Source organism: Suncus etruscus, chromosome 1, assembly GCF_024139225.1.
Source record: "Suncus etruscus isolate mSunEtr1 chromosome 1, mSunEtr1.pri.cur, whole genome shotgun sequence".
NCBI lineage: Eukaryota > Metazoa > Chordata > Mammalia > Eulipotyphla > Soricidae > Suncus > Suncus etruscus.
In genome coordinates this window covers 192,179,986-192,204,329 of record NC_064848.1, presented here as the reverse complement: position 1 = coordinate 192,204,329, position 24,344 = coordinate 192,179,986, and the positions used below count along the sequence as shown (strand labels likewise).

The window sequence follows — 24,344 nt, the reverse complement described above, 5'->3', positions numbered from 1 at the left end:
TTTTCTCTTTCTTTTTTTGGGGAGTGAGGGGCATACCCAGCAGCGCTCAGGGGTTACTTCTGGCTCTGTGCTCAGGAATCGCTCCTGGCAAGCATGGAGGACCACATGGGATGCCAGAATTTGAACCAATATCGGTCCTGGGTTGACCACTTGCAAGGCAAACGCCCTACCACTGTGCTATCTCTCCAGCCCCCCCCCCCCTTTTTTGGGTGTCTGTGACCAAACTTATCCCTGAGGCCCAGGAGGGGCCCAAGGGCCATGAATCACAGTTTTCCTATGGCAGCCATTTGGACCAGCACTAGCCATGGGTGGGGCAGGCGCCGAATTTGACGTGACTGCATCTTTTAGCTTTTATGGAAAACTCTTAAATTTGTTAATTTTTCTTTCATGTTTTCTTGAGTGTTATGTTGGGCTTGAGAATGATTTTATACTTTTAAATTTTATTTCTGATTTTTGGACCACACCCAGTGATGCTGGGTGAGGGAGGTTTACTCCTTGTTCTGCACTCAGGGATCATTCCTACTATTCTCAGAAGACCAAGTGGAATACCAGGGAAAGAACATGCATGCAATGAAAACACCTTATCCTCTGTGCTATCTCTCCAACCCCACTTTTTCCTTCATTTCTATTTTGAGGGAAAGGAAGACTAAAAATAAGTGTTTATTTCTGGGCCGGAGAGATAGCACAGAGTAGGGCATTTGCCTTGCACACACCTGATCCAGGACAGACAGATGGTGGTTTGAATCCTGGTATCCCATACGGTACCCCGTCCTGCCAGGAGCAATTTCTGAGTGCAGAGCCAGGAGTAATCCCTGAGCACCACTGAGTATGACCTAAAAAAGTGCGCCCCCCCAAAAAAAAGACTAAGTATGATCTTATTTTTATTTTATTTTTATTATTATTAGTTTGGTTTTTGGGCCACATCTGTTGATGCTCAGGGGGTTACTCCTGGCTCTGCGTTCAGAAATCACTCCTGGCAGGCTCAGGGGACCATATGGGATGCTGGGAATCAAACCTATTGTCCTGGGCCAGTCACATCAAGGCAAACGCCCTACCATTATGCTATCACTCCAGCCGCATTATTTTTTAAAAAAATTTTTTGGGGGTGTCACATCCGGCAGCACCCAGGAGTTACTCCTGGTTCTGCGCTCAGAAATTGCTCCTGACAGGCTTGGGAAACCATATGGGATGCCGGGAATGGAACCACTATCCGTCCTGAATCAGCTGCATGCAAGGCAAACACCTTACCGCTGTGCTCTCTTCAGCTCCTTTAATCTTATTTTCAATCTTGTTTTTGGGCCCTATATCTAGCAACGCACATGAAACTATTTCCAGCTCTCTGCTCAGGGATTATTCCTGACAGTGCTGGGGGAACCATTGTGCTAGGAATCACACCTGAATGTAAAGAATGATCCAGCCTGCTGAGTAATCTTTCCTGTGTGATTTTAATTTTCTCTTTGCTCTCTATACAAACTTTCCAAAAACTATATAGCATATGAATCTCCTAAATTCTACGTAATGAGTTGTCTAACTCATCAAAAGAAAAAAAAAAAGGAGGGCTGAAGAGATCTCTTACATGCGACCAACCCAGACCAACCTAAATTTAAGCCCTGGCATCCCAGTGCCTGAACTGTTGTTACAAGGGATTCCTGAGTGCAGAGTCAGGAGTAATCACAGGTGTGGCCCCCAAACAAAAACAAACAAACAAACAAACAAACAAACAAACAAAGAAAATGGGAGAATGATTTTGATTTTCATTACAGGCTTGAGCTCAAAACCCCCAGAAATCATCCAAACACCCAACCATGAACAAATAAAAAGTCCACCTTTTATTTGAGCTAATATTTAGCTTGAGCTAAAATTCCTGATCAGGGTAGGTCACCCCTCTCAGCCTTAAAGGAGACAATGGCCTCACCTACCTCAATCAAGTGAAGGCCAATCAAGTGAAGGTCAATTCAAGTGTCAAGCCTGGAAGGTCTCAACGGTGGTGGGTTGTGTGTCTATGTGTTTTAAGCTACTTCCAGCGGTGCTCAGGGAACCACAGGGGTGCTAAGGACCGAACCTGGAGCTTCAGCATTCAAAACTCTCTTCACTGGTGGCTTTTTCCATCCCATCCTATGGTGTATTAACATTATGGCACAATGCCAGGTACGGGGGCCATGGGAAAGAGGATTATTGGGAGGCCATGAGCCAACTAAGGAGTGGGAACCTTCCCAGCCTCCCACAGGGCCTGTTCTGCCGAGGACTTACCTGTGTCAACGAACTATTTAAGAACAAAACCACCTTGCCCCAACCTCTGGGCCTTGTGTCAGTGTGTCCATCTGAGGGTGCAGGTGCTAGGACAGTGGTTCTCAATGTGAGGGGCTCAGAGATGGATTCTGGGTCATGGTCCTGATGGTGGGAGCTGGTAGCATGGGGGCACTGAGAACCACTGCTCTAGGCCACAGGTACATAACAACCAACACTCAAAAGCCTGGGGCACAGCACCACATGCAGCCAGTCATGCACCCACCTGGGCACGCTAATAGCACCATGCTCAGAGGGGGCTGACAGCAGTTTGAGCACTTAGGTCCCGAGGGTAGCAGAGTCCCAACTCCTCCACCTTGAAGTGACACCAGCCAAGATGGTCCGTCTAAACTGTTCCTTCAACTGGCCCCCAAAGCCTTCTCAGTTAACACAGCAGGGCCCTCAGTCACAAGAGAACAGAGAGTCCTTGTTACCTTCACAGGCTGGTCCTGGGCGGAATCTGTCTCACTGCCTTTCTCTTTCTTCTTCTTTTGTTTCTTTTTCTTCTTTTTGGCTCCAGTGTCATTGGCTGGACTCAATCCACTACAAGACAAAAGTAAGTAGTGAAGAAGGCTTGTTTCTTCAGAAAATCATGTTTTGAACTACCCTGACAAAGAATGTTCTGTGGAGCAAGCCCTTCCCTAATCATGCTGGCTGGCTGCACAAGCCAGAGAGACTGCGGGGCCCGCGGGCCACCAGCTGACACCCCACGAGCTGCCCTGCCAGCTCTAGGGACACAGAATGTCCATCCTATTTGCTTGAAAGCCCTTTCCCACCCTTTCTTCCATTCCTGTGCTTATTTCCCTTGAATGACCAAGACGTTGGCACCAAAGCCAAGGGGTAGCTGGGTAGCTGCTAGCAGGCTCTCATTCTAATACCTCTTAAAGGCTGGCATTCTACCTTAAAATATACGTGTTTTGGGCTGGAGTGATAGTACAGCGGGTCTGATTCCAGGCACCCCGTAGGGTCCCCCAAGCACCATCAGGAGTGATTCTTGAGTGCAGAGCCAGCAATAAGCCCCGAGCACTAAAGCGTGTGGCCCCAAAACCAAATAATAATAATAATAATAATAATAATAATAATAATAATAATAATAATAAACATGTTTTTGGAGGGGCGGTGGGGATGCAACCCAGGGCTTCACTTAAAGCATGTGCAGTTCTATTGAGTTAAAACCTTAGCCCTGAGCTGAGAGCGCTGTATTTTATTTTGATTTGGTTTGATTTTCTGGCTTTGCTTTTTGGGCCACACCCAGCAGTGCTCAGGGCTTTCTTCTGGCTCTGCTCCCTCAGATCATTCCTTTTAATTGGGAGGATAGTCTCCAGGAAAAGCCTCCCACTCTCAATCCTCCCACACCCAATCCTCCAGATGCCTTAGGTTTGAGCTGGGATTTAAAGCCCTGGGCAATACTGGAAAGAGGAAAGAAAAGGAAAAACAGCAATTTAACTCTGCTGAGATCTCAGTCTGAAAGTCACAGCACCCAAAAAACGCCCCCAAGCCAGGATTTGTAAAGGGGACCACCGCAGGCAAAATCTGGCACCTGGAGGCTTGGGAAAGCACCAAGAAAGCATAAGGCCTCTGCATTAGATGGCACAAGTGCTACAATTACTTACAATGACGACTCAAGTCCTTTCCTGCTGCAAAACATATGCAGCGAATGCAACAACCAGGCTTTCAACCATACAGAGCAATTTCTATGACTGATTTCTGTATGTCTTCAGTTAACTTTACTGAAATACAAGTTAGGGGCTGAAGAGGGTACAGCAGGCAGAGTTCTGACCTTGCATGCAGCCAACCAGAATTCCTGAGCAATCAGGAACATAAACTGAGCACCAATAGGTAAGAACCCAAAACAAAGAAAAAACCAGAGACCTAAGGGGCTGAAGTATAGCATGCAGCCAACCAGAATTAGGTTCCCAGTACCCTCTATGTTTCCCGGAGCTCTGCCAAGGGACCCCTGAGCACAGAGCCTGGAGTAGGAGTAATTCCTGAGCACCTCTGGGTGTGGGCAAAAACAAACAAAAACATCAAATTTCAGGGCTGAACAGACAACTCAGTGGGCTGGAGTATGTTTTTTTTTTTATTTGATTTCATCTTTTATCAGTTTTTTTGGAGCCACATCTAGCAATGCTCATGGCTTTTTCCAGGCTTGATGAATGAAGCTTAGGGGTCAGAGCAATTGCACAGCAGTAGGGTGCTTGCTTTGCATGCAGCCGACACCGGACTGACCCGAATTTGATACTCAGCATCCCATAATGTCCCCTGAGTCTTCCTGGAGTGATTTCTGAGCGCAGAACCAAGAGTGAGCCCTGAGCAGTGCCGGGTGTGGCCCAAAAACCAAAAAAAGAAAGGAAGGAGGGAAGGAAGGAAGGAAGGAAGGAAGGAGGGAAGGAAGGAAGGAAGGAAGGAAGGAAGGAAGGAAGGAAGGAAGGAAGGAAGGAAGGAAGGAAGGAAGGAGGGAGGGAGGGAGGGAGGGAAGGAAGGAAGGAAGGAAGGAAAGAAGGAAGGAAGGAAGGAAGGAAGGAGGGAAGGAGGGAGGGAGGGAGGGAGGGAGGGAGGGAGGGAGGGAGGGAGGGAGGGAGGGAGGGAAGGAAGGAAGGAAGCAAGCAAGCAAGCTTGGGGTCAGAGGACCAAATTTAATTTAGGGTGCAGGGGATTGAGCCAGTATCATCCCATGTGCCAGGCAAAAGCCTTCTTTTCCACTATCTCTGACTCCGAGTGTGTGCTTTGCTGGAAAGAAGCCGAGATTGATTTCCTGCACCCCCATCCCCACATACTGCAGGGTTTCCTGAATGTAGCCAGGAATGACTTTTGCGCACCAAGATTGGAATGGTAGATACCACCAAAGGCAACCAAAAACAAAAACAAATAAAACAAAAGATAAAGGTCAAATTAGGAATATAATCTGAGAAAACAGAGGGCCCTAATTCACACATCAGCTACACCAATGGACTGTTTAAACATACCAATTTCCAAATAACTCCAAAAGTATAAACCATATTTTCCAGGACAAGGGAGAAGGCTCCAAGGGCTGCATGCCTGGCATGTAAGAGGCCCACTTGCTTCCCAGCCTCAAACAGCCTCCAGAGCACTACCGGATGTCGCCCAAAAACCAAAACAACAAAAAACATTTTTGTGGCTTTGTTTTGTTGTGGGTAGGGAGGGCACCCACACATGGCAGTGCTCAGGGCTCACTTCTGGCACTGCATTCAGAAATTAGTGCTTGGGATCCTATAGGGTGCCAAGGATTGAACCCTGGTGGGTCATGTGCAAGGCAAGGACCATACCCTTGTACTATCATTCTGGCTCATCAATAAAAAACCATTTTCAGGGCCGGAGAGATAGCATGAAGGTAGGGCGTTTGCCTTTCATGCAGGAGGTCATCGGTTCGAATCCTGGCGTCCCATATGGTCCTCCATGCCTGCCAGGAGCAATTTCTGAGCCTGGAGCCAGGAATAACCCCTGAGTACTAGCCGGGTGTGACCCAAAAACCACACACACACAAAAAAAAAAACAAAAAAAAAACAGGGGGCCGGAGAGATAGCAAGGAGGTAAGGTGTTTGCCTTTCATGCAGAAGGTCATCGGTTCGAATCCCGGCGTCCCATATGGTTCCCTGTGCCTGCCAGGAGCAATTTCTGAGCATGAAGCCAGGAGTAACCCCTGAGCACTGCCAGGTGTGACCCAAAAACCACAAAAAAAAAAAAAAAAAAACATTTTCATACAATTAAGGCAAAGATCAGTAAGCTGTTTTTGTTTGGTTTTGGGCCACATTCAGCTTTATTTTAAAATTCAGAACACTTTTTTGTTTTGTTTTGTTTTTTGTTTTTGGGCCACACCCTGCGGTGCTCAGGGGTTACTCCTGGCTGTCTGCTCAGAAATAGCTCCTGGCAGGCACGGGGGACCATATGGGACACCGGGATTCGAACCAACCACCTTTGGTCCTGGATCGGCTGCTTGCAAGGCAAACACCACTGTGCTATCTCTCCGAGCCCACGAACACTTTTTTAGGCCAGAGACAGTACAGCAGGGAGGGCACTTGCCTTGCACACAATCAACTCAGGTTTGGTCCTCTGTATTCCATATAATCCCAAGCACCACGAGTGATCTGAGTACAGAGCCAAAAGTAAACCCCTGAACATTACTGCCAGATATGCCCACTAACCCACACAACCAAAAGCCAAAAAATAAAAAATTTTGATTCAGAACATTTCATGGTCTAAAAATACCTGGAGTTCTACTGTCCTGTACAGCAAATCACTTTCTAGACACTACCTGTCCCCACTCTAAGTCTCCTGCTGTAGAGTCTTCAGTTTTTGTTGTTGTTGTTGTTTGTTTTTTGGGTCACACCTGGCAGCCCTCAGGGGTTACTCCTGGCTCTACACTCAAATCGATCCTGGCAGGCTTGGGTGACCATATGGGATGCTGGGATTCGAACCACCATCCTCCTGCATGCAAGGCAAATGCCCTACCTCCATGCTATCTCTCCGGCCCCAGAGTCTAAGTTGAATTTGCTTCCTTCCTGACAGCGCTCACACTACACTTGCTGGCCTCCATCCTGACTGCTCTGTGGGTCTTCCAGGGTCAAGGTAACCTCTGCACAGCAGCAGAAATCATTTCTGTGAAGACAGTTTTCCCAGCGTCTGTCCCACACTAGAAAGAACCTAAACACAGTTGCTTTTTACCTCAGGAGCTATCAGAGCCATACTCTCACCTGACCAGTCACTCTCCACACACCACCCCTTCTCTGGACTGACCCAGTCCACACCACCACGCCAGGCCACTCTCAGATCCCATACAGAAAGGCATAATACCTGGGTGAGCTGGTCAATAAAAGATGCAGGTTATTGTGTCAGCCCCAGTGAGAACTTAGAAGGCCTGACCACGAGAACTCATGGTAGGTTTTACATTAAAAAAGCACAGTCAGGAAGAATCAATTTGAGAGACAAATTTAGAAACAAATTTGGAAATATGGTGAACTATGGGCCCAGAGAGATAGCACAGCGGCGTTTGCCTTGCAAGCAGCCGATCCAGGACCAAAGGTGGTTGGTTGGAATCCCGATGTCCCATATGGTCCCCCGTGCCTGCCAGGAGCTATTTCTGAGCAGACAGCCAGGAGTAACCCCTGAGCACCGCTGGGTGTGGCCCAAAAACCAAAAAAAAAAAAAAAAAAAAAAAAAAAAAAAGAAATATGGTGAACTATTTAAAAACAGATGGTTAGGGGCTGGAGTAATAGCATAGTGAGTAGGAGGCTTACTTGCACACGGTCAACCCATGTTTGATCCCTGGTACCCCATATGGTCCCCTGAGCCCGTCAGGAGTGATTCCTGAGTGAGGAGTAACAAGCATTTCCAGGTGTGGCTCCTAAGCAAAAATCCAAAACAAAACAAACAAAAATAGATGACAAAGTCCCTAAGAATATGACCGGGGGTGGGGGGGCTCAGAGCAGGTAGGGTGTTTGCCTTGCACATGGCCAACTGGGGTTCAATCCCCAGTATCCCATATACTCTTCCCCCGACACAGTTAAGCGCAAAGCCAGGAGTAACCTCTGAGCACTGCTGGGTGTGCCCCCCCCCAAAAAAAAGGGAAGCACAATGATATTTATGGCATAGGGATAATAATTTTTCCCACTTACTGACTCATTTTTATTATCACATACAGACCCATTTGCAGTCTGAGTGGTTTTCCTATTTTAGAGCTATTTTCTTTAATCTCAGAATTATGTGTGGCATTATAAGATTTAAAAACAAGTTGTTGGGGCCCGAGCGATGGCACAGAGGTAGGGTGTTTGCCTTGCACGAGGCTGACCTAGACAAACCTGGGTTCGATCCCGATGTCCCATATGCTACCCCAAGCCAGGAGCAATTTCTGAGCACATAGCCAAAAGTAATGCCGAGCATCACCTGTGTGGCCCAAAAAAATCCAAAAAGTAAAAAAAAAATAAATAGGGGCCTGGAGAGATAGCACAGCGGCGTTTGCCTTGCAAGCAGCCGATCCAGGACCAAAGGTGGTTGGTTCGAATCCCGGTGTCCCATAGGGTCCCCCGTGCCTGCCAGGAGCTATTTCTGAGCAGACAGCCAGGAGTAACCCCTGATCACCACTGGGTGTGGCCCAAAAACCAAAAACAAACAAACAAACAAAAAAACCCACAAAAAATCCCCCCCCAAAAAATAGATTAAAATAAAAACAAGTTGTTGTTAGGGGCTAGAGCAATAAACAGAAAGGGCGTTTATCTTGCATGTGGCCGACCTGGTTTGAACCCCAATCTCCCATATGGTTCCCGGCATTCTGCCAGGAGTGATTCCTGAGCTCAGAGTCAGGAATAACTCCTCAGAATCACTGGGTGTGGGCCCAAAACAATAAAAGTAATTGTTAGGAGCTGGAGTGATAGCACAGAGGGTAGTTTGCCTTGCACATGGCCAACGAGGGTTTGATCTCTGGCATCCCATATGGTCCCCCAAGCCTGCGAGGAATAATTCCTGAATGCTTGGCCAGGAATAACTCCTAAGTATCACTGGCTGTGGCCCCCAAACCAAACCAAAACAAAAAACTAATTAATTGATGGGGCCCAAGAGAAGCTCAACATAATCAAGTCTGTGCTTTGTATGCTGGCTACCCAGGTAGACTCCATGGCACGATGGGACCCTCGGGGCACTACTAAAAGTGACTTCTGAGACCTGACCCAGGAATAATCTCTAAACTCTGTCAGGTAGGGCCCAACATCAAAAATAACAGAGAAAAAAAAAGGATGTTGCTGCTGGGTGATGAATATGGCTCAGTAGAGCACTACCATATGTGAGTGGAATAGAATGAGATTAAATCCCTACACACAATGCAGACTGAGCACTGTCAGGAATGGCACAAAAACCAAAAATATCAATGGGGGCCATCGTTAAGGTGCTTGCCTTGCATGTGACTATGACAGATGCAACTCTGGTTCAAATCCCTGGTGCTTCTGATCCCCCAAGTGACCACCAAGTATGGCCCCAAACCTCCTACCCCCAAATAAATTAAAACAAGTTACAGTTCCACTTTGGATATATCTGCTCAGTCTTATTTCATTTTATGGTATGAATTATCTGGTTCCTGTAATTCAAAAATCTTTATGTTGTTGATTCTGGGCCATTTGATGCAATGTTCAGGGATTACTCCTAGCTCTGTGCTCAGGAATTACTCTTGGTGGATCTTGGGGGACCAAATGCAAGTAAAGCACACTACTTGCTGCACTATCTTTCCAGCCACCAAAATAAATTTTTTTTTTTTTTTTTTGTCACACCAGCAGCACTCAGGGGCTACTCCTGGCTCTATGCTCAGAAATCGCCCCTGGCAGACACAGGGGACCATATGGGATGCCGGGATTCGAACCACCGACCTTCTGCATGCAAGGCTAACGTCTTACCTCCATGCTTTCTCTTCGGGCCCCAGCAAAATTTTTAAAATATGGAAAAAATAAATTTAAAATGTGAGGAACTGTTACATATTAACCAACTGGTTAGTCACACACCTCACAAGTGTGTCCTGGGGATGTATGAATAAGAGAGTATTTGGAGGGGCTGGAGAGATAGCATGGAGGTAAGGCATTTATTTGCCTTGCATGCTGAAGGTCTGTGGTTCGAATCCCGACAGCCCATATGGACCCCCAAGCCTGCCAGGAGTGATTTCTGAGCATAGAGCCAGGAGGAACCCCTGAGCGCTGCCGGGTGTGACCCAAAAACAAAAACAAAAACAAAAAAGAGTGTTTGGAAGTGAGGCACCTGAATCTGACTTCCATCAGTGGATGATGCCCCAAAGTGAAATCTTTTTTTTTTTGGTTTTTGGGCCACACCCGGCGATGCTCAGGGGTTACTCCTGGCTGTCTGCTCAGAAATAGCTTAGCTCCTGGCAGGCACAGGGGACCATATGGGACACCGGGATTCAAACCAACCACCTTTGGTCCTGGATCGACTGCTGGCAAGGTAAACACCGCTGTGCTATCTCTCCAGGCCCCCAAAGTGAAATCTTAACTGGATAAAAGTACTGGTGGTCCCCTACATTACTAAAACATAATATCCACAACTGTACACGAATGGCAGAAAAGCTTCCCCTCTTGTCTGCTGAGCGGTGAGGGCACTGCTGGGCAACTGTTGCCTTGCAGGCCCCGTTTTTATGGTAGAAGCTTGGCTGAGCCCTAGCTCTCTCTTCTCTTCTGTTTCTGGGTCATACCAGGTCCTCTGGGGACCTGGCCTTGCTCAGGGAACCATGCAGAGTGCCAAGCAGGGATTGAATCTGGGTCCCCTGTGTGCAAATCGTGTGCTCAGCCCTTTAAACTCTCTCAATAGCTCTTGCTTTCTATTTTTTTATTTTGAATATAGGCACCCCTCAGATGAAGGTGGGTTCCAGGGGCCATGCATGTTGTGCATGTGCGCCCACCTGAATTATTGCCCTGGCCCTGAGTAATGCTCCTAATAGGAAGAAAAGGGGAACAAAAAGTTCCCTGCAAACCCCAACACCAAACCAGGAGCTGTAAGCAAGGAAGTGGCAGTACAGGAACCACTGGAGAGGTGCTGCAGCACAGCGGGTTGGGGTCTGCCTTTGCTTTGTACAGTCAACCCAGGTTGCATCCCACATCATCCTAAACACACCAGGAGTGATCCCTCAATGCAAAGCCAGGAACAAACCCTTTAGCACCTCCAGATGTGCCCTCTGGATCCTCCAAGCCTGGCAGCTAGGAGCAATTTCTGAGTATAGAGCCAGGAGTAACCCCAGAGCGCTGCCGGGTCTAACCCGTCCCCCAATAATAATAAAAAATAATAAAAAAAAATAAGAGTGGCAGGACCATGATGCACGGAATGAAAGGGGAAGTGAGGGTATGAGTTGGGGAGCACAAAGGGTAATGGGGCCCATTTAAACCCTTGACCATCCAGGCTGGGGTCTAGGGCATCACCTCTGGGAATGGCAGCTCCACAGGGTTCTGAGAGTCCAATGCCTGGGTCACCAACATGTCCCCCCAGGATGGTGCAGAGGTGGTGGGCTATGGTAGCCTGTTGTTCCAGACCGAAGTGCTTCTCCAGGGACAGGACGGACAGAGAAGAGCTGTGGGGGAGGGGCAGCCGTCAAACTCCTCCTGCCCCCTTCTAGTACCTGCCACACCAGGCTGCCCCCTAGGGCAGGCAGTGCTCTGGGAACTGGCACTGGGGCACTGAGCCTTGGCAAGTGCATGCACGGTGGGGTGGAGTAGGGTGGGAGGGAAGTATCACACCCTGCAGCAAGGGAGGAGAAAGGGGCTTAGGGCCCTGGAGGCTGAACCCCAGACAACACCAATGCTCTCTCAAGCCCCCTCTGGACTGGTTGTGTTAACAAGTCCCTGGCAGGACCCAAGGGAAAGGCAAGGAACTGTTTTATTGTACTCAATTGGCTTAAATTTACACATGATCCTGTTTTAACCCGAACACAGTGCAGACAGCTCAAGTGCCCCTGCAGATAGAGCCACACAGCCCTCCTGTTTATAGCCCACACCAGAATAAGGAGACTCCCAAAGGGTGAGAGGGTTAGCTTCTGGAGTGATTACAGCCAGTTACATTATTCATAAAAGTCCAAACTCTTTAAAAAGCATCCCTGGGGGCTGGAGAGACAGTACAGTGGGTGGGGAGATTGCCTTGCACACAGCCTATCCAGGTTTGAAGCCTGGCACTCTAGATGGTTCCTGAGCACTGCCAGGAATGATTCCTGACTGCAGTCAGGAGTAAGCCCTGAGCACAGTAGGGTGTAGCTAAAATAAAAAAAGATGACAACAACAACAAAAGTAGCAAGTTTTAGTATTATTTCACAGAAGAATGGCCCAAATTTGGAACTGGGGAGAATAAAACCAGATGTCCTTAACGTAGTCAAGCTAGTTCTTTTAAGAATTAATTAGTTTCTGGGAAAAAGCAATACTACAGTGGGTAGGTAAGGTACTTGTCTTACAGGCTTAAGGTCCCTGGAGCCTTCCAGGAGTGATCCCTAAACACTACTGGATGTGGTCCAAACCATCAAACAAAAGAATTATGTCATTTCTTCTCTTTTCTTTCCTGAGTCTCCCAAACCAAAGTCCAGTCTTCACTGGTGAGCAGTCAAAAGTATGTTGGAACTCCATATATCAAACTGGCCCACACACTCAAATTTGGCAATCATTGTAGTGTGTGCTAAAGAGATGGACCTTAGATCACAAAGTCAGAATTGGTTCTTTTGGGACCGGCACGGTGGCGCTAGAGGTAAGGTGCCTGCCTTGCCTGCACTAGCCTAGGACAGACCGCAGTTCGATCCCCCAGCGTTCCATATGGTCCCCCAAGTCTGGAGCGACTTCTGAGCGCATAGCCAGGAGTAACCCCTGAGCGTCACCGGGTGTGGCCCAAAAACCAAAAAAAAAAAAAAAAAAAAAAAGAATTGGTTCTTTTGATTCACTAAAAGAGTGATGGCGAACCTGTGGCACGGCAAAGGCCTTGCAGCTGGCAAGCAGGAAGGTCCGCAATTAATAAATTTACAAAATTTATAAAGAGTTTTTAGATACTAAAATCGTATTATTAAGGTTTAACTGATGTGCTGGCACTTTGAGGAAATTCTTTGGTTTTGTGCGTCAGTTTGGGCACTCAGGTTCAAAAAGGTTAGCCATCACTGCACTAAAACATGAGCAGAGAATGAGCAACTGTGGCTTTTTCTGGTGGGGGTGCGAGTGGGGGTTTTGTGTGCCTGCAAGCCACAGAAGCAAACAGCAGGACCAGCCACGGGGAGAGGAAAGAAACCAAAATATGTCATCTTTTGGTGTTGGAGAGAGAGTCCAATGGGTAGTGCATTTGCTTTGCATGGGCCAACTCAGGTTTTAACCTTGATAACCCATAAGGTCCCTGAGCCCTACCAGGAGTGATCCCTGAACATAGACTTGGGGATAAGCCATGAGCAGAGATGGATATAGAGAAGACAAAAAAAAAAAAAAAGTCATCTTTTAATGGTAACTAAAACCATGAGTCCAAGCATAAAAGACACCCTTTGAGTGCCGTGGTGTAAAGTCAGGGTCGGGGGAGGAGATGAAAAAGGAACCTCAGTTCTTATTTCTAGAAACAGTTCGGCGCCAGGGTGTGAGTGGGTGGGAGGAAGGGGAAGGCACAGATGGATGAACAGCAGGGGCAGGAAACTTCTAGAACTTCCAGAGTGAGGATCCATAATGGAGACTCTGGGGGCTGTTCTGGGGACATTTCTGGCAACTTTTGACCAGAGGGGTTTGAATTTCAATGCCAGAGTAAAAGGATGTGGGAATGCTCAGGCCCGGATGAACAGGGGGATTTGGAGGGGATCGCAGGTCCCCTAATGGTGTTTTTCTCCCCAACCTAGAGGACAACTGTGGCGAAGGCCTCAAAAGCTGTTACTGGCGGATGGGGAGTGAGCTCAATCACCAGTGAGGGGGAGGGCTGTCTCTGAAGGCCTCTGGGTAAACCTGCTGATCAGAGGTGGAAATCAAGACCCCAAGAACCACGGCAGATGGATAGTTAGCTGACCCCTCCCTCCTTCTGAGACCCTGTGAGACTTTTTATTTGTTTGTTTTATTTTTGGGCCACACCCAGTGATGCTCAGGGGTTACTCCTGGCTATGGGCTCAAATTGCTCCTGCTTGGGGGACTATATAGTACACCAGGGGATAGAACTGCAGTGCGTCCTAAGTTAGAGCGTGCAAGGCAAAAGCCTTACTGCTTGAGCCACCGCTCCAAGCTCAAGATTTTTTTATTTTTAATTTGATTTTTGAGCCACGGGCAGTGCTCAGGAGCTATTCCTGGGTCTGCATTCAGGGATCCCTTCTGGTAGCACCTGGGGACCCATATAAGGCAAAAACCCGGACAGCAGTACTATTTGCTCTGGCCCCTGTGAGACATTCTCTGAAAATCCTCCAAAGCCAGAAGAATGTCTCAGGGCCAGTTTGATGGGCTGAGTGCCTGCTTTGCAATATGGGCAGCTCCGGTTCCATCCCTGACACCCCCTCGTCCCCTGAGCACTGCCAGAAGCACTGTCCAAGCAGAATGCCAGAAACAGCCCCTGAATACTGCTGGGTGTGGCCACGAAAGCAGGAATACAGAGGAAAGAAAACATCATGTCAACACACAGAATCCTAAAACAAAGTTTCCTTGTCTTGGAGGAACAGGTAATAAAGCTGAGAGGAGAGGCCATGTTTTACCCAGCAGGCCTTTGACCCATGTGGATCTCCAGGATTTAGTACTTAACATGCAATAATGTTCCTTGCTTCCAGGCAAGATGCATGATTTCCTGAGACCACATCTGATACAGATGGTTCCGTTTCCAGATGTGCTGAGCACACTGTTCAGAGCTCAACATTATTGATCAGAGAGACAGATTGGGTAGGGCACTTGCCCTGACACCCCCTTCCCCACTCTAGGAGAGATCCCTGAGCTTGGAGCCAGGAGAAAAGCCCTGAGCACAGGTGGGTGTGGCCTAAAAGCCAATCAGAAAGAGTTCAATAAAAATATGCTGAACTGGGCCAGAGATAGCACGGAGGTAGGGCATTTGTCCTGCATGCAGAAGGATGGTGGTTCGAATCCCAGCATCCCATATGGTCCCCTGAGCCTGCCAGGGGCGATTTTCCGAGCGTAGAGCCAGGAGTAACACCTGGGTGTTGCTGGGTGTGACCCAAAAACTAAAAACTAAAAAAAGAAATATGCTTAACTGACATAGAACACCATTTTCCAAAGTGGGGGATATTGCTGCCCCACACACAAACCCCATCACCTCTCACAATGGAGGGCACTTCGTTCATTCACTAACAAGCGGATTTCTAGGGGGTTGCTGAGTGGCTATCTTCTTTTCTTTCCCTGAAAAGAGGGCAGTAGACCTAGTTAAGTTTAGGGACCTCTGCTCTACAGAGAATAACAGAAAACAAAGGACAGTAGAACCTTTTGAGCAGGGGCTGAAGTAATAGCACTGTGGGTTTGCCTTGCATGCCTCTAACCTGGGTTCTATCTCCAGCATCCCATGTTGTCCTCCACGCTCAGCAGGAGTGATTTCTGAGTGCAGAACCAGGAGTAACATCATCAAGCGTAGCCCAAAATAAAAAATAAAGAACCTCTTTATCAGCATATTAGTATTCTATGATGGCACCAGATGGCTCTTCTGAAATTTTATATGATCAAATTTTCTTATTAAACTACTCATTTTCTTACTGGTTTAGTAAGACCTTAGACCAGTCATTTCCCCGTAAAAGTAACAACCAGTACAGCAAGAATTCCAAGGGCTGGGGCTCTCATGAGGCCCAGGTTTGAATACCTGACATGTAAGGTCCCCAAGCACTACTTGGGAGCAGATACCTCTTCCACAGCTGGGCTTAGCTCCTGAGCACTGTTGGGCATGTCTAGGTATAGCCCTAAGACAACAGTAAGGAACATAAAAAAGTTAAAGAAAAAAAAAGTTACTTAAAAAAGCACAACCATGGGCCGGAGAGATAGCATGGAGGTAAGGAGTTTGCGTTGCATGCGGAAGGACAGTGGTTCAAATCCCGGCATCCCATATGCCCCCCCCCCCCCAGCCTGCCAGGAATAATTTCAATTTCTGAGCGTAGAGCCAGGAATAATCCGAGTGCTACCGGGTGTGACTCGAAAACCAAAAAAATAAAAAATAAAAATAAAATGCACCACCACATACCACATGAAGGGGAAGATGGAACACAAAGCCAGGAGTAAGCCCTGAGCACAACCATGTATGCATCCTCTTCCCAACCCTCACAAAAATTTTGCCCACTGTAACTATTGCAAATAGTCTTGATGTTTGTTTGTTTTTGGGTCATACCCAGAGGTTATTCCTGGCTTACTCCAGGCTCTATGCTCAGCGATCACTCCTGGTGGGGCTCGGAGAACATATAGGGTGTCCGGGAATAAACCAGGTGGCTGCGTGCACAGCAAGTGCCCCCTGCTGTATTAGTTCTTCAGCCTTTCATTTCCATGTCTTAAACTCAGGTTTAATTTTGATTGAGATAAAAAAAACAAAAAAACAAAAAAACCTCAAATGTTCTCTGCTTAATCACTTCTTATCTACCCCCCAGGCTGAAAGTTAATTCTTTGGGATAAATTTCAAAATTGTTAGGTAAACACTAGAAAAATAAAAATGAAAAATACCCTAGCCTAGTGCCTCTTGAGTTTCCACTTAGAGACATCAGGAAATCTCCAGCAAACCAATTGACCTGTGAGGTCGATATGCTCCCGGATAATCCTATTAAGCACAAAGAAAGCCCAAAGAGGGGAATCAAGTGGCCTTAACAAGGGTGCCCAGGAGGAATCCATGGGGTGGGAGGCAGCTATCTATCTACGTGACAACATGATCACTTAATGCAACACGGCAAACCACAAATTCCCACTAGTGATTTAGTATCAAACATGTCTTATGAGTCCTAAATAATGAGAAAAGCAAACACACGTCAGTACTGCCATCACTGTGTCCCAGGAGGACTGTGAAAAGACCAGCAGGTTGTGGTCAAGGATTATCAAAGAAGGGTTTTACTGCCACCCACTGCCTTGCCTCGGATAGTTAGCCAGAACTGGAGGGTGATCAAGTACTTTCTTATTACGGAAGAGAAATGCTTTCTTTGGGCATGTCGAGTGTGTGTCAAAAAACATCAGTGAACTGTTTAAAATAGGAATGAGAGCCTGAGGGCACAGCAGGTAAGGCGCTTGCCCTGCACATAATGGACCAGATATGATCTCCAGCGTCCCATATGGTCTCCCAAGCCAACCAGGAGTGATCCCTGAATACAGAGCCAGGAGTAACCCCTCAGCATTGCCAGTGTGGCCCACCAAACAACAACAACAACAACAAAAATTAGGATTGAGGGGCTGGAGTGATAGCACAGCAGGTAGGGTGTTTGCTCTGCACAAAGCTGACCCAGGTTTGATCCCTCGTATCCCATAATGGTCTCCTCAAGCCTGCCAGAAGTGATTTCTGGGTGCAGAATCAGGAGTAACTGTAAGCACTGCTGGGTATGTCCCACCCCCCAAAAATAAGAACGAGGGGCTGGATCAATAGTACAGTGGGTAGGATGCTTGCCTTGCACGTGGCTGACCTGGGTTTGATCTCAAGGCACCTTATATGGTCCCCTGATCCCTGCCAGAAATAAACCCTAATTAGAGTCTAGAGTAAGTAAGCCCTGAGCACTGCTGGGTGTAAGTCAAAACTCCATCCCCTAAAGAATAAGATATTGGTCTAACAGACAATTTAAGAGTTCAGTGACTCCATCACCACCTGGCACCCAGTTTGGGTATGTCCAGGGGTCAAATGACTGGATCCAAAGACAGGACTGACACTGCTGCCCAGTCAGGGAACGTCAAAGCCACAGGGCAAAGCAAAGCAGCCAATTCAAGGAAGAGGGAAGATGCAAAGCACCAGCATCTATACGAAGCTAAGCCTGCCGTTCTGAGCAAAGTCTACATGAGTTCCTGTGTGTTCAGGAACCGGTGCAGTGCCCAGCACAGAGCAGTAACTGCAACAGGTAAGTTACTGATGGCTGAGCAACCACAACTTTACAGTGACCTCTCCAAGCCAGCAGCAGTGGGGGAAAAAGACCTGAAACAAGGCACAGGCCTACAGCAGCTTCTGTTCAAGTTTTGCAGGACACACTCCAGAGAGAAAAGCACAGTTCATGTGCTCTCTGAGCAGCAGCCACAAGATGGCCTTCTTGGAGGAATTAGGAGCCTGCAGACAGATGGTTAAAGAGGAAGAGCTGATAAAGCGGCCTCCTCTGAAACCCAAGGCCCCCAAATCCAGGGACTAGCAAGCAATGAGTTAGGTGCAGACTGAGTGAAACTGGGAAGTTTTTTTTCTTCCCTCAAATGTATCAATGACCGGGCTATAGAGGCTGCTGAGGAAAAACAGCCCCCATGCATAAATCATAGAATTGCTTTGGCCCCTTCTATCCACTGGAAAGCTGCACATGAACAACAGCATCCAGTAACCACAGGGCAAGAAGCGGGGAAGTTTTAGAGTAATTGAGCAATGCGAAAAATCAGCAAAACTGATTTGCCATAGCAGCAGTCTCCCTGAAATAGGCTCTCATTTACTTCTCGTTTCTTCTGCTTTCCAGTCTTTTTCTCTTTGAAGGAGCTCTTGATTAGTCCCTTTTTAATTGCCACTTAATTGGGAAGTAAAATTAGAACACTTTATTTTGCTATCAGTGATGAGGCTTCTCTTCTCATTTCTGCTTTGATCTAGATTTAAAAAACCAAAAGCTGAAGGAAGACATTAAGAAAAAGGGACTAGGGCTGGAGCAATAGTTCGGTGGGTAGGGAGTTGACCTGAGTTCAATCCCTAGCATCCCATAGGGTCCTGAACCTGCCAGGAGCGATTTCTGAGTACAGAGCCAGAAGTAAGCCCAGAGAGCACCGAGCGTGGCCCAAAAACCAAATAAATAAATAGATAAACAATTTTTGTTGTTGTTTTGGAGCCACATCGGGGTCACGCCTGGCTCTGCATTCAGAAATCGCTCCTGGGGGCCAGAGAGATAGCACAGCGGTAAGGCGTTTGCCTTACATGCGGAAGGTCGCTGGTTCAAATCCTGGCATATCCCATATGGTCCCCCGAGCCTGCCAGGGGTGATTTCTGAGTGTAGAGCCAGGAATAACCCCTAAGCATTGCCGGGTGTGACCTAAAAACCAAAAACCAAAAATAAAATAAAATAAAATAAAATAAAATAAAATAAAATAAAATAAAAAGAAATAGCTCCTGGCAGGCTCAGGGGACCATATGGGATGCCGAGGATCAAACTTGGGCTGTTTCCAGTCTCCACATGTAAGGCAAAAGCCCTCCCATTGTGCTATAGTTCCAGCCCCCAATAAACAATTTTTTTTGTTGTTTTGTTTTTGGGTCATACCCGGCAGCACTCAGGGGTTACTCCTGGCTCTATTCTCAGAAATTGCTCCTGGCAGGCTCGAGGGACCAAATGGGATGCCGGGATTCAAACCACCATCCTTCTGAATGCAAGGCAAACACCCTATCTCTATGCTATCTCTCAGGACCCAAATAAACATTTTTTTTTTTTAAAGAAAAAGGGCCTAAAGGAATTTCTTCTCTCTGAGAGAGATGTTGCTCTAAGTCATCAAATAAATATGGAAAGAATCACTCTCGGAGACTCTGGAGACTACAACAAAAGCAAGGAAGAACTTTATGGAATTTCCTTTCAAAAAGTCCTTTCTGGGGAAAAGGGAAAAAAAAAGAAGAAAAGTTTCTGCCATAAGGCCTGAGCGATAGCACAGTAATAGGATGTTTGCCTTGCACACAGCTGACCCAGAACAGACCTGGGTTCCATCCCTGGCGTCCCATAGGGTCCCACGAGCCAGGAGCGATTTCTGAGCACATAGCCAGGAGTAACCCCTGAGCATCAATCACCAAGTGTGGTCAGAAAAAAAAGTTTCTGCCATAGAGGTGGGGGTTAGGGGAAATCTGGGGTGGTGGGATACACTGGTGAAGACTGTATGACAGAAACTCAACCATCAACAGCTCTAAAACTGCATATCTCACAGTGATTCAATTGAAAAAGAAAAAAGAAAAAAGAAAGTCCTTTCTAGAAGCCAGAGCAATAGTACAGCTGGTATGGTGTTTATTTGCCTTACACATGGCAAAAGACACACACACACACACACACACACACACACACACACACACACACACACACACACGAGCAATTCCTCAGTGCAGAGCCAGAAGCAAGTCCTTGAGCATCCATCCATGGTGTACACACACACACACACACACACACACACACACACACACACACACACACCTCTGCCAGTCTTTTCTATTCTCATTTCTTGTAAGCAAGAACACTTCATAATTATGGAGGAAAACCTGGGTCCAGAAAAAGCCTTGCATGTAGCTGACCTCAGTTAGATCCTTGGCACCACCAAGCACAACTCTGTGGGCAGAGAGTTGGGGTCAGTCCTGAGCACCACTGAGCGTGACCTCGGGTTCCTCCTAAAAATGAAGTGGGGGAAATCTTACAAGACTCTATTGTGTTTCCCGTTTACCTCCCGCACCCTGAGTCCCATTAACTGGGGGCGGGGGACAGTGCAGGTCCTACCTAGCAGTCTCTGGGGCCAGAATCCAGGTGTCCTGTGCAAAAGCAGGCTCTCCAGTCTATCCAAGCCATTCACTGTAATTAGGAAGGGTGGGGTGGAGTAAAGTGCTGGGGCTCAAACCCCGGATTTCACATAAGCAAGGCCTGTGCTCTAGCACTGAGGTCCAACATCAGAATCCATCTTATGAGGAAGGAAATGAGACACTCCCTTATCAAAGGGTACTTGACCCACAATTACCAGCTTCTCAATGGTATCAATGACATTGCAAAATAAAATCCCAAAAGAATCCTGGGAACAAAAAGTCTTAAAAAGGTTCTTTCCTGTTTTGTAACTTCCCGATAAACTTATTTGTTATCCTAAATGAAAATCCACTGCCAACTGATAAAGTTTAAATTCTCTGGAGACTTCTTGGAAAACCTTCCTCTAAAAACAAGTGAATGAAGGGGCCAGTGCCATAGCACAGCAGATAGGACATTTGCCTTGCTGGCAGGCAACCTGGGTTCGATCCCTGGCATCCCATATAGTGGTGCCCCGAGCCTGCCAGGACAGATTTCTGAGCACAGAGCCGGGAGTAACTCCTGAGCACTGCCAGGTGTGCCCCCTCTCAAATAAACAATAACACAATGAATGAAGTGAAGAGAGGAAACATGAGCCATGAGAAGAAGCAGAAAGATTGGATGTCTAACTCCGTTGCTTAGTGTGACTTGTTAAGTGGGCTAATAGGGAGAGATGTTCCTCTTGTCTTCTGTTAAGTGAATTAAAAAACAATAACCTGAGACCTGGACCTGAGAGAGAGAGAGCACAAAGGACAAGGCACTTGACTTGCATGCAGTCTATTTCAGTTCAATCCCCTGTATTATACTGTGGTCTTAGGAGCACCACCAGGAGTGATCTCTGAACAGAGCCAAGAACAGCTCACACCTATGTCATATTGTCTCCAAAGCAATGCCAGGAGTGATCCTTGCAGAACCAGGAGTAAGCCCTGCATACTAGCAGGTGGGACCCAAAAACTAAGGGGGGGGGGGGGGAGAAGACTTACAATGAGACTTGAGAGGGAAAAGTGCATACTGCGAAACATCTGAGACCCTTTCCCTTGGTGAGGAAATAAGCTTAAGTTATTAGTATGACCTTTTGCCAGTTACTCAATCAGCAAATATTCACTAATGCCCACAGGTTTCAAGTATCTCAGATTCCCTATTCTAGCAAATATATAGGATGTGACAAGAGGTGGTAGGGCAACTGAGAGAAAGAGGCTGTATTTCAGTTATTTTCCATTTGTTTTTGCTTTGGAACCATAGCTGCTCGGCATGGCACTCAGCGGTGCTCAGGGATAGAACATTGGGCATTAAAACATGTGCTCTGGGGGACGGGCGGTGGCGCTAAAGGTAAGGTGCCTGCCTTACCTGCGCTAGCCTAGGACGAACCGCGGTTCGATCCCCGGCGTCCCATATGGTCCCTCAAGCCAGGAGCGACTTCTGAGCACATAGCCAGGAGTAACCCCTGAGCGTCACCGGGTGTGGCCCAAAAACCAAAAAAAAAAAAAAAAAAACAAAAACAAACATGTGCTCTGGGGCTGGACCAATAGCACAGCCTCGCACTGGCCAACCAAGGTTCGAGCTCTGGCATCCCACATGGTTCCCCAAGCCTGCAGGAGTGATTTCTGAGTGCCCCTGGGTGTAGCCCAAAACCCAAACGAACAAACAAAAAACAAAAAACATGTGCTCAGTCCTTTGAGTTCTCTCTCTGGTCTTGTGTTCTCATTTAATCTCTGCAACTGGAGATTAAGTACCATTGACAGGATATTAAATGTCAAAACCAGGCTTGGAATGCACTTAAATGACTCCTAAGTCTATGCTTTTCTTACTGTGCCATTCAGCTTCTTCCCAAAATGGTTTCTTCTGTCAATTAACGAAGAAATGTTTGCATGCCTTCAAAGCCAGATTACTAGATTCTGTCAGCAGCCTAGGTTGTTTTTCACCTACCAACTCATTCACACAGACCTACTAATAAAGTTAATTTGTTCACTCAGACCACAACCATGTACAAAACCCAAAAAGGCAAAAGCCAAAAAAGAAAAAGAAAGAAAAATCTCACACACAGGGAAAAAAAAAAAATCAAGTTTTTTTTTAAGTTACCACTTTGTTGTACCTTAAATTAAACTAAAGTAGGCTAGAGTGAGCGCACTAGATAAGGTACTTGCCTTGCACATGAACCCAGGTTCTATCCCCGGCACTATACATGATCCCTAGACAGTGACTGAGGACTGAGCCAGGAATAAGCCCTGAGAACAGTTGGGTGTCTCCTCCCACACTCACCCACACACAAATAAAATAAAACAGAACTTTCTGCAAAACAGCCTTACAAAATCATTCACATTATATTGGAACAAAATCAAAGAGTTATAGCCTGCTAATAGCAAATGTTTAGCAGGGAAAAATAAAGCAAAGAAAAAGCCACGCTTTCACGTCTGAAATGACTTTCAAATGCAACAGCTCTCATCTATAATGGGGCTTGGTGGCTGAGGAACTATGTTCTCCCTGCTTCCGGTTCCAGCTTCCTCTTTCTCAGCTCTGGCATTCGTTAGGAACATCAAACTTCAAGTATTTTATGGCGTTACATGTAAATGTAAAATTACAGTCTTAGAAAGACCAAATGGTGTTCTGGGACCATGTGGGGCTAGGAGCTGAATCCTCTCATAGTATCCCAATATAATGCATGTGCTCCACTCCTCTGAGCCTCCAACCTTTCTTTCCCTCTACATTCTGGTGATTTTCATGCTGGTTGAACATGAAAAAGATCTTTCAGCAATCAAAAAAGCAGAATATATAAACCACTTAAACAAGTCTTTGTTCTCTCCAACCTATAAGGCCGGCAGAATTTTTTTTTTAGATTTATTCAGAGGACGGGGCTACAAACTGTTCAGGTGGCAGAGCACATGTCTAACATGTGGAGGCCTTGGGCCCAGAGCCAGTTCCCAGCACAGCAACCCTCCCCTCCCCCGCACCCCAAGGCACCACTGGGTGTGGCTACGGTTAAAAAAAAGTTAATCCAACCTTCTTCCTTCCAAGTAGTACAAACGACAAGATGGCTTTGAAAATCAGACCACTACAGATCCAGCAGTTTACAAATCCAGAAGTGACACACACACACAAACACACACACACACACTCACTCACTCACTCACTCACTCACTCACTCACTCACTCCTATTAAGGACATTTCTGTAAATACTGCCATAAAGATGGGAGCTTCTAACACTGAACAGCCATGAATGACAGGGTGTGGCTCAGAAGGAAAACTGACTTGAAATAAAGAGCTAGACACTCAGTCTTCCCTGGCTGTGCTGCTTTGGGAGATACAAAGTTCCAAGCAAGCAAAACTCTAAAGTGCAGGAGTCACAGAATGCAACTCCCCTTCAAACTCGAGAACTTCTTGAAGCCTGAGGCTACTCTGTAAAGTCGACAAAGACGCTGGAGAGAACTAATGACTTAGTGTTCAGGAGATTTAATGGATTATCTGGAGCAACGGTCACCAGACAGGGGCAAACATGATCATGCAGTAATTATGGAGCGTTAATAAGGTAGAGTTCACATGTTGGGATCCTCCGGGAGTGATCTACTACGCCTTTAATTATGGTTTGTTACACCGACTGCTTCCTCCATTGAAGCTGAATTGCAGGGAAATGTCTTACTCGTTTAATGGCTTATCACGTTGCCACACCACCTCTACAAGTAACGTTCCCTTGGAGCTGCATTGCACGGCTAAGCGATTGACTGGGACTGTGCCATAGAAAAAGCAATCACCGTGCAACGCATTCTTTTCCCCGGGACGCGCCTGAAGCACACAAGTGGAACATGACACAGAAGAACTTTTATATAATAAAAGTAGTGAACGTCTCCGGCCCTTAAAAAAAAGCCTGAGCATCCACCCTTGATAAATGACACAAGCAACAGCCAATGGGCAGGCAGGATCCTGCCATCTCAGCCA

The 24,344-nt window shown here is 46.8% G+C and overlaps 1 protein-coding gene and 2 non-coding genes across 3 annotated transcripts in view; all 3 read right to left on the bottom strand.

Moving 5' to 3' along the window:
• NMT1 (N-myristoyltransferase 1) overlaps positions 1-24,344 on the bottom strand; it is a 40,544-nt gene that overhangs the window by 15,927 nt on the left and 273 nt on the right. Inside the window, exon 2 of the mRNA XM_049781766.1 lies at positions 2,721-2,829. Within this exon, the coding sequence (XP_049637723.1) occupies positions 2,721-2,829 (109 nt within the window). The remainder of the gene's footprint in view (positions 1-2,720; positions 2,830-24,344) is intronic.
• LOC126030629 (small nucleolar RNA SNORA5) lies at positions 208-340 on the bottom strand. Its single transcript, XR_007503148.1, has one exon. It is a non-coding gene; the product is annotated as a small nucleolar RNA SNORA5 (small nucleolar RNA).
• LOC126033355 (small nucleolar RNA SNORA84) lies at positions 18,115-18,247 on the bottom strand. Its single transcript, XR_007504440.1, has one exon. It is a non-coding gene; the product is annotated as a small nucleolar RNA SNORA84 (small nucleolar RNA).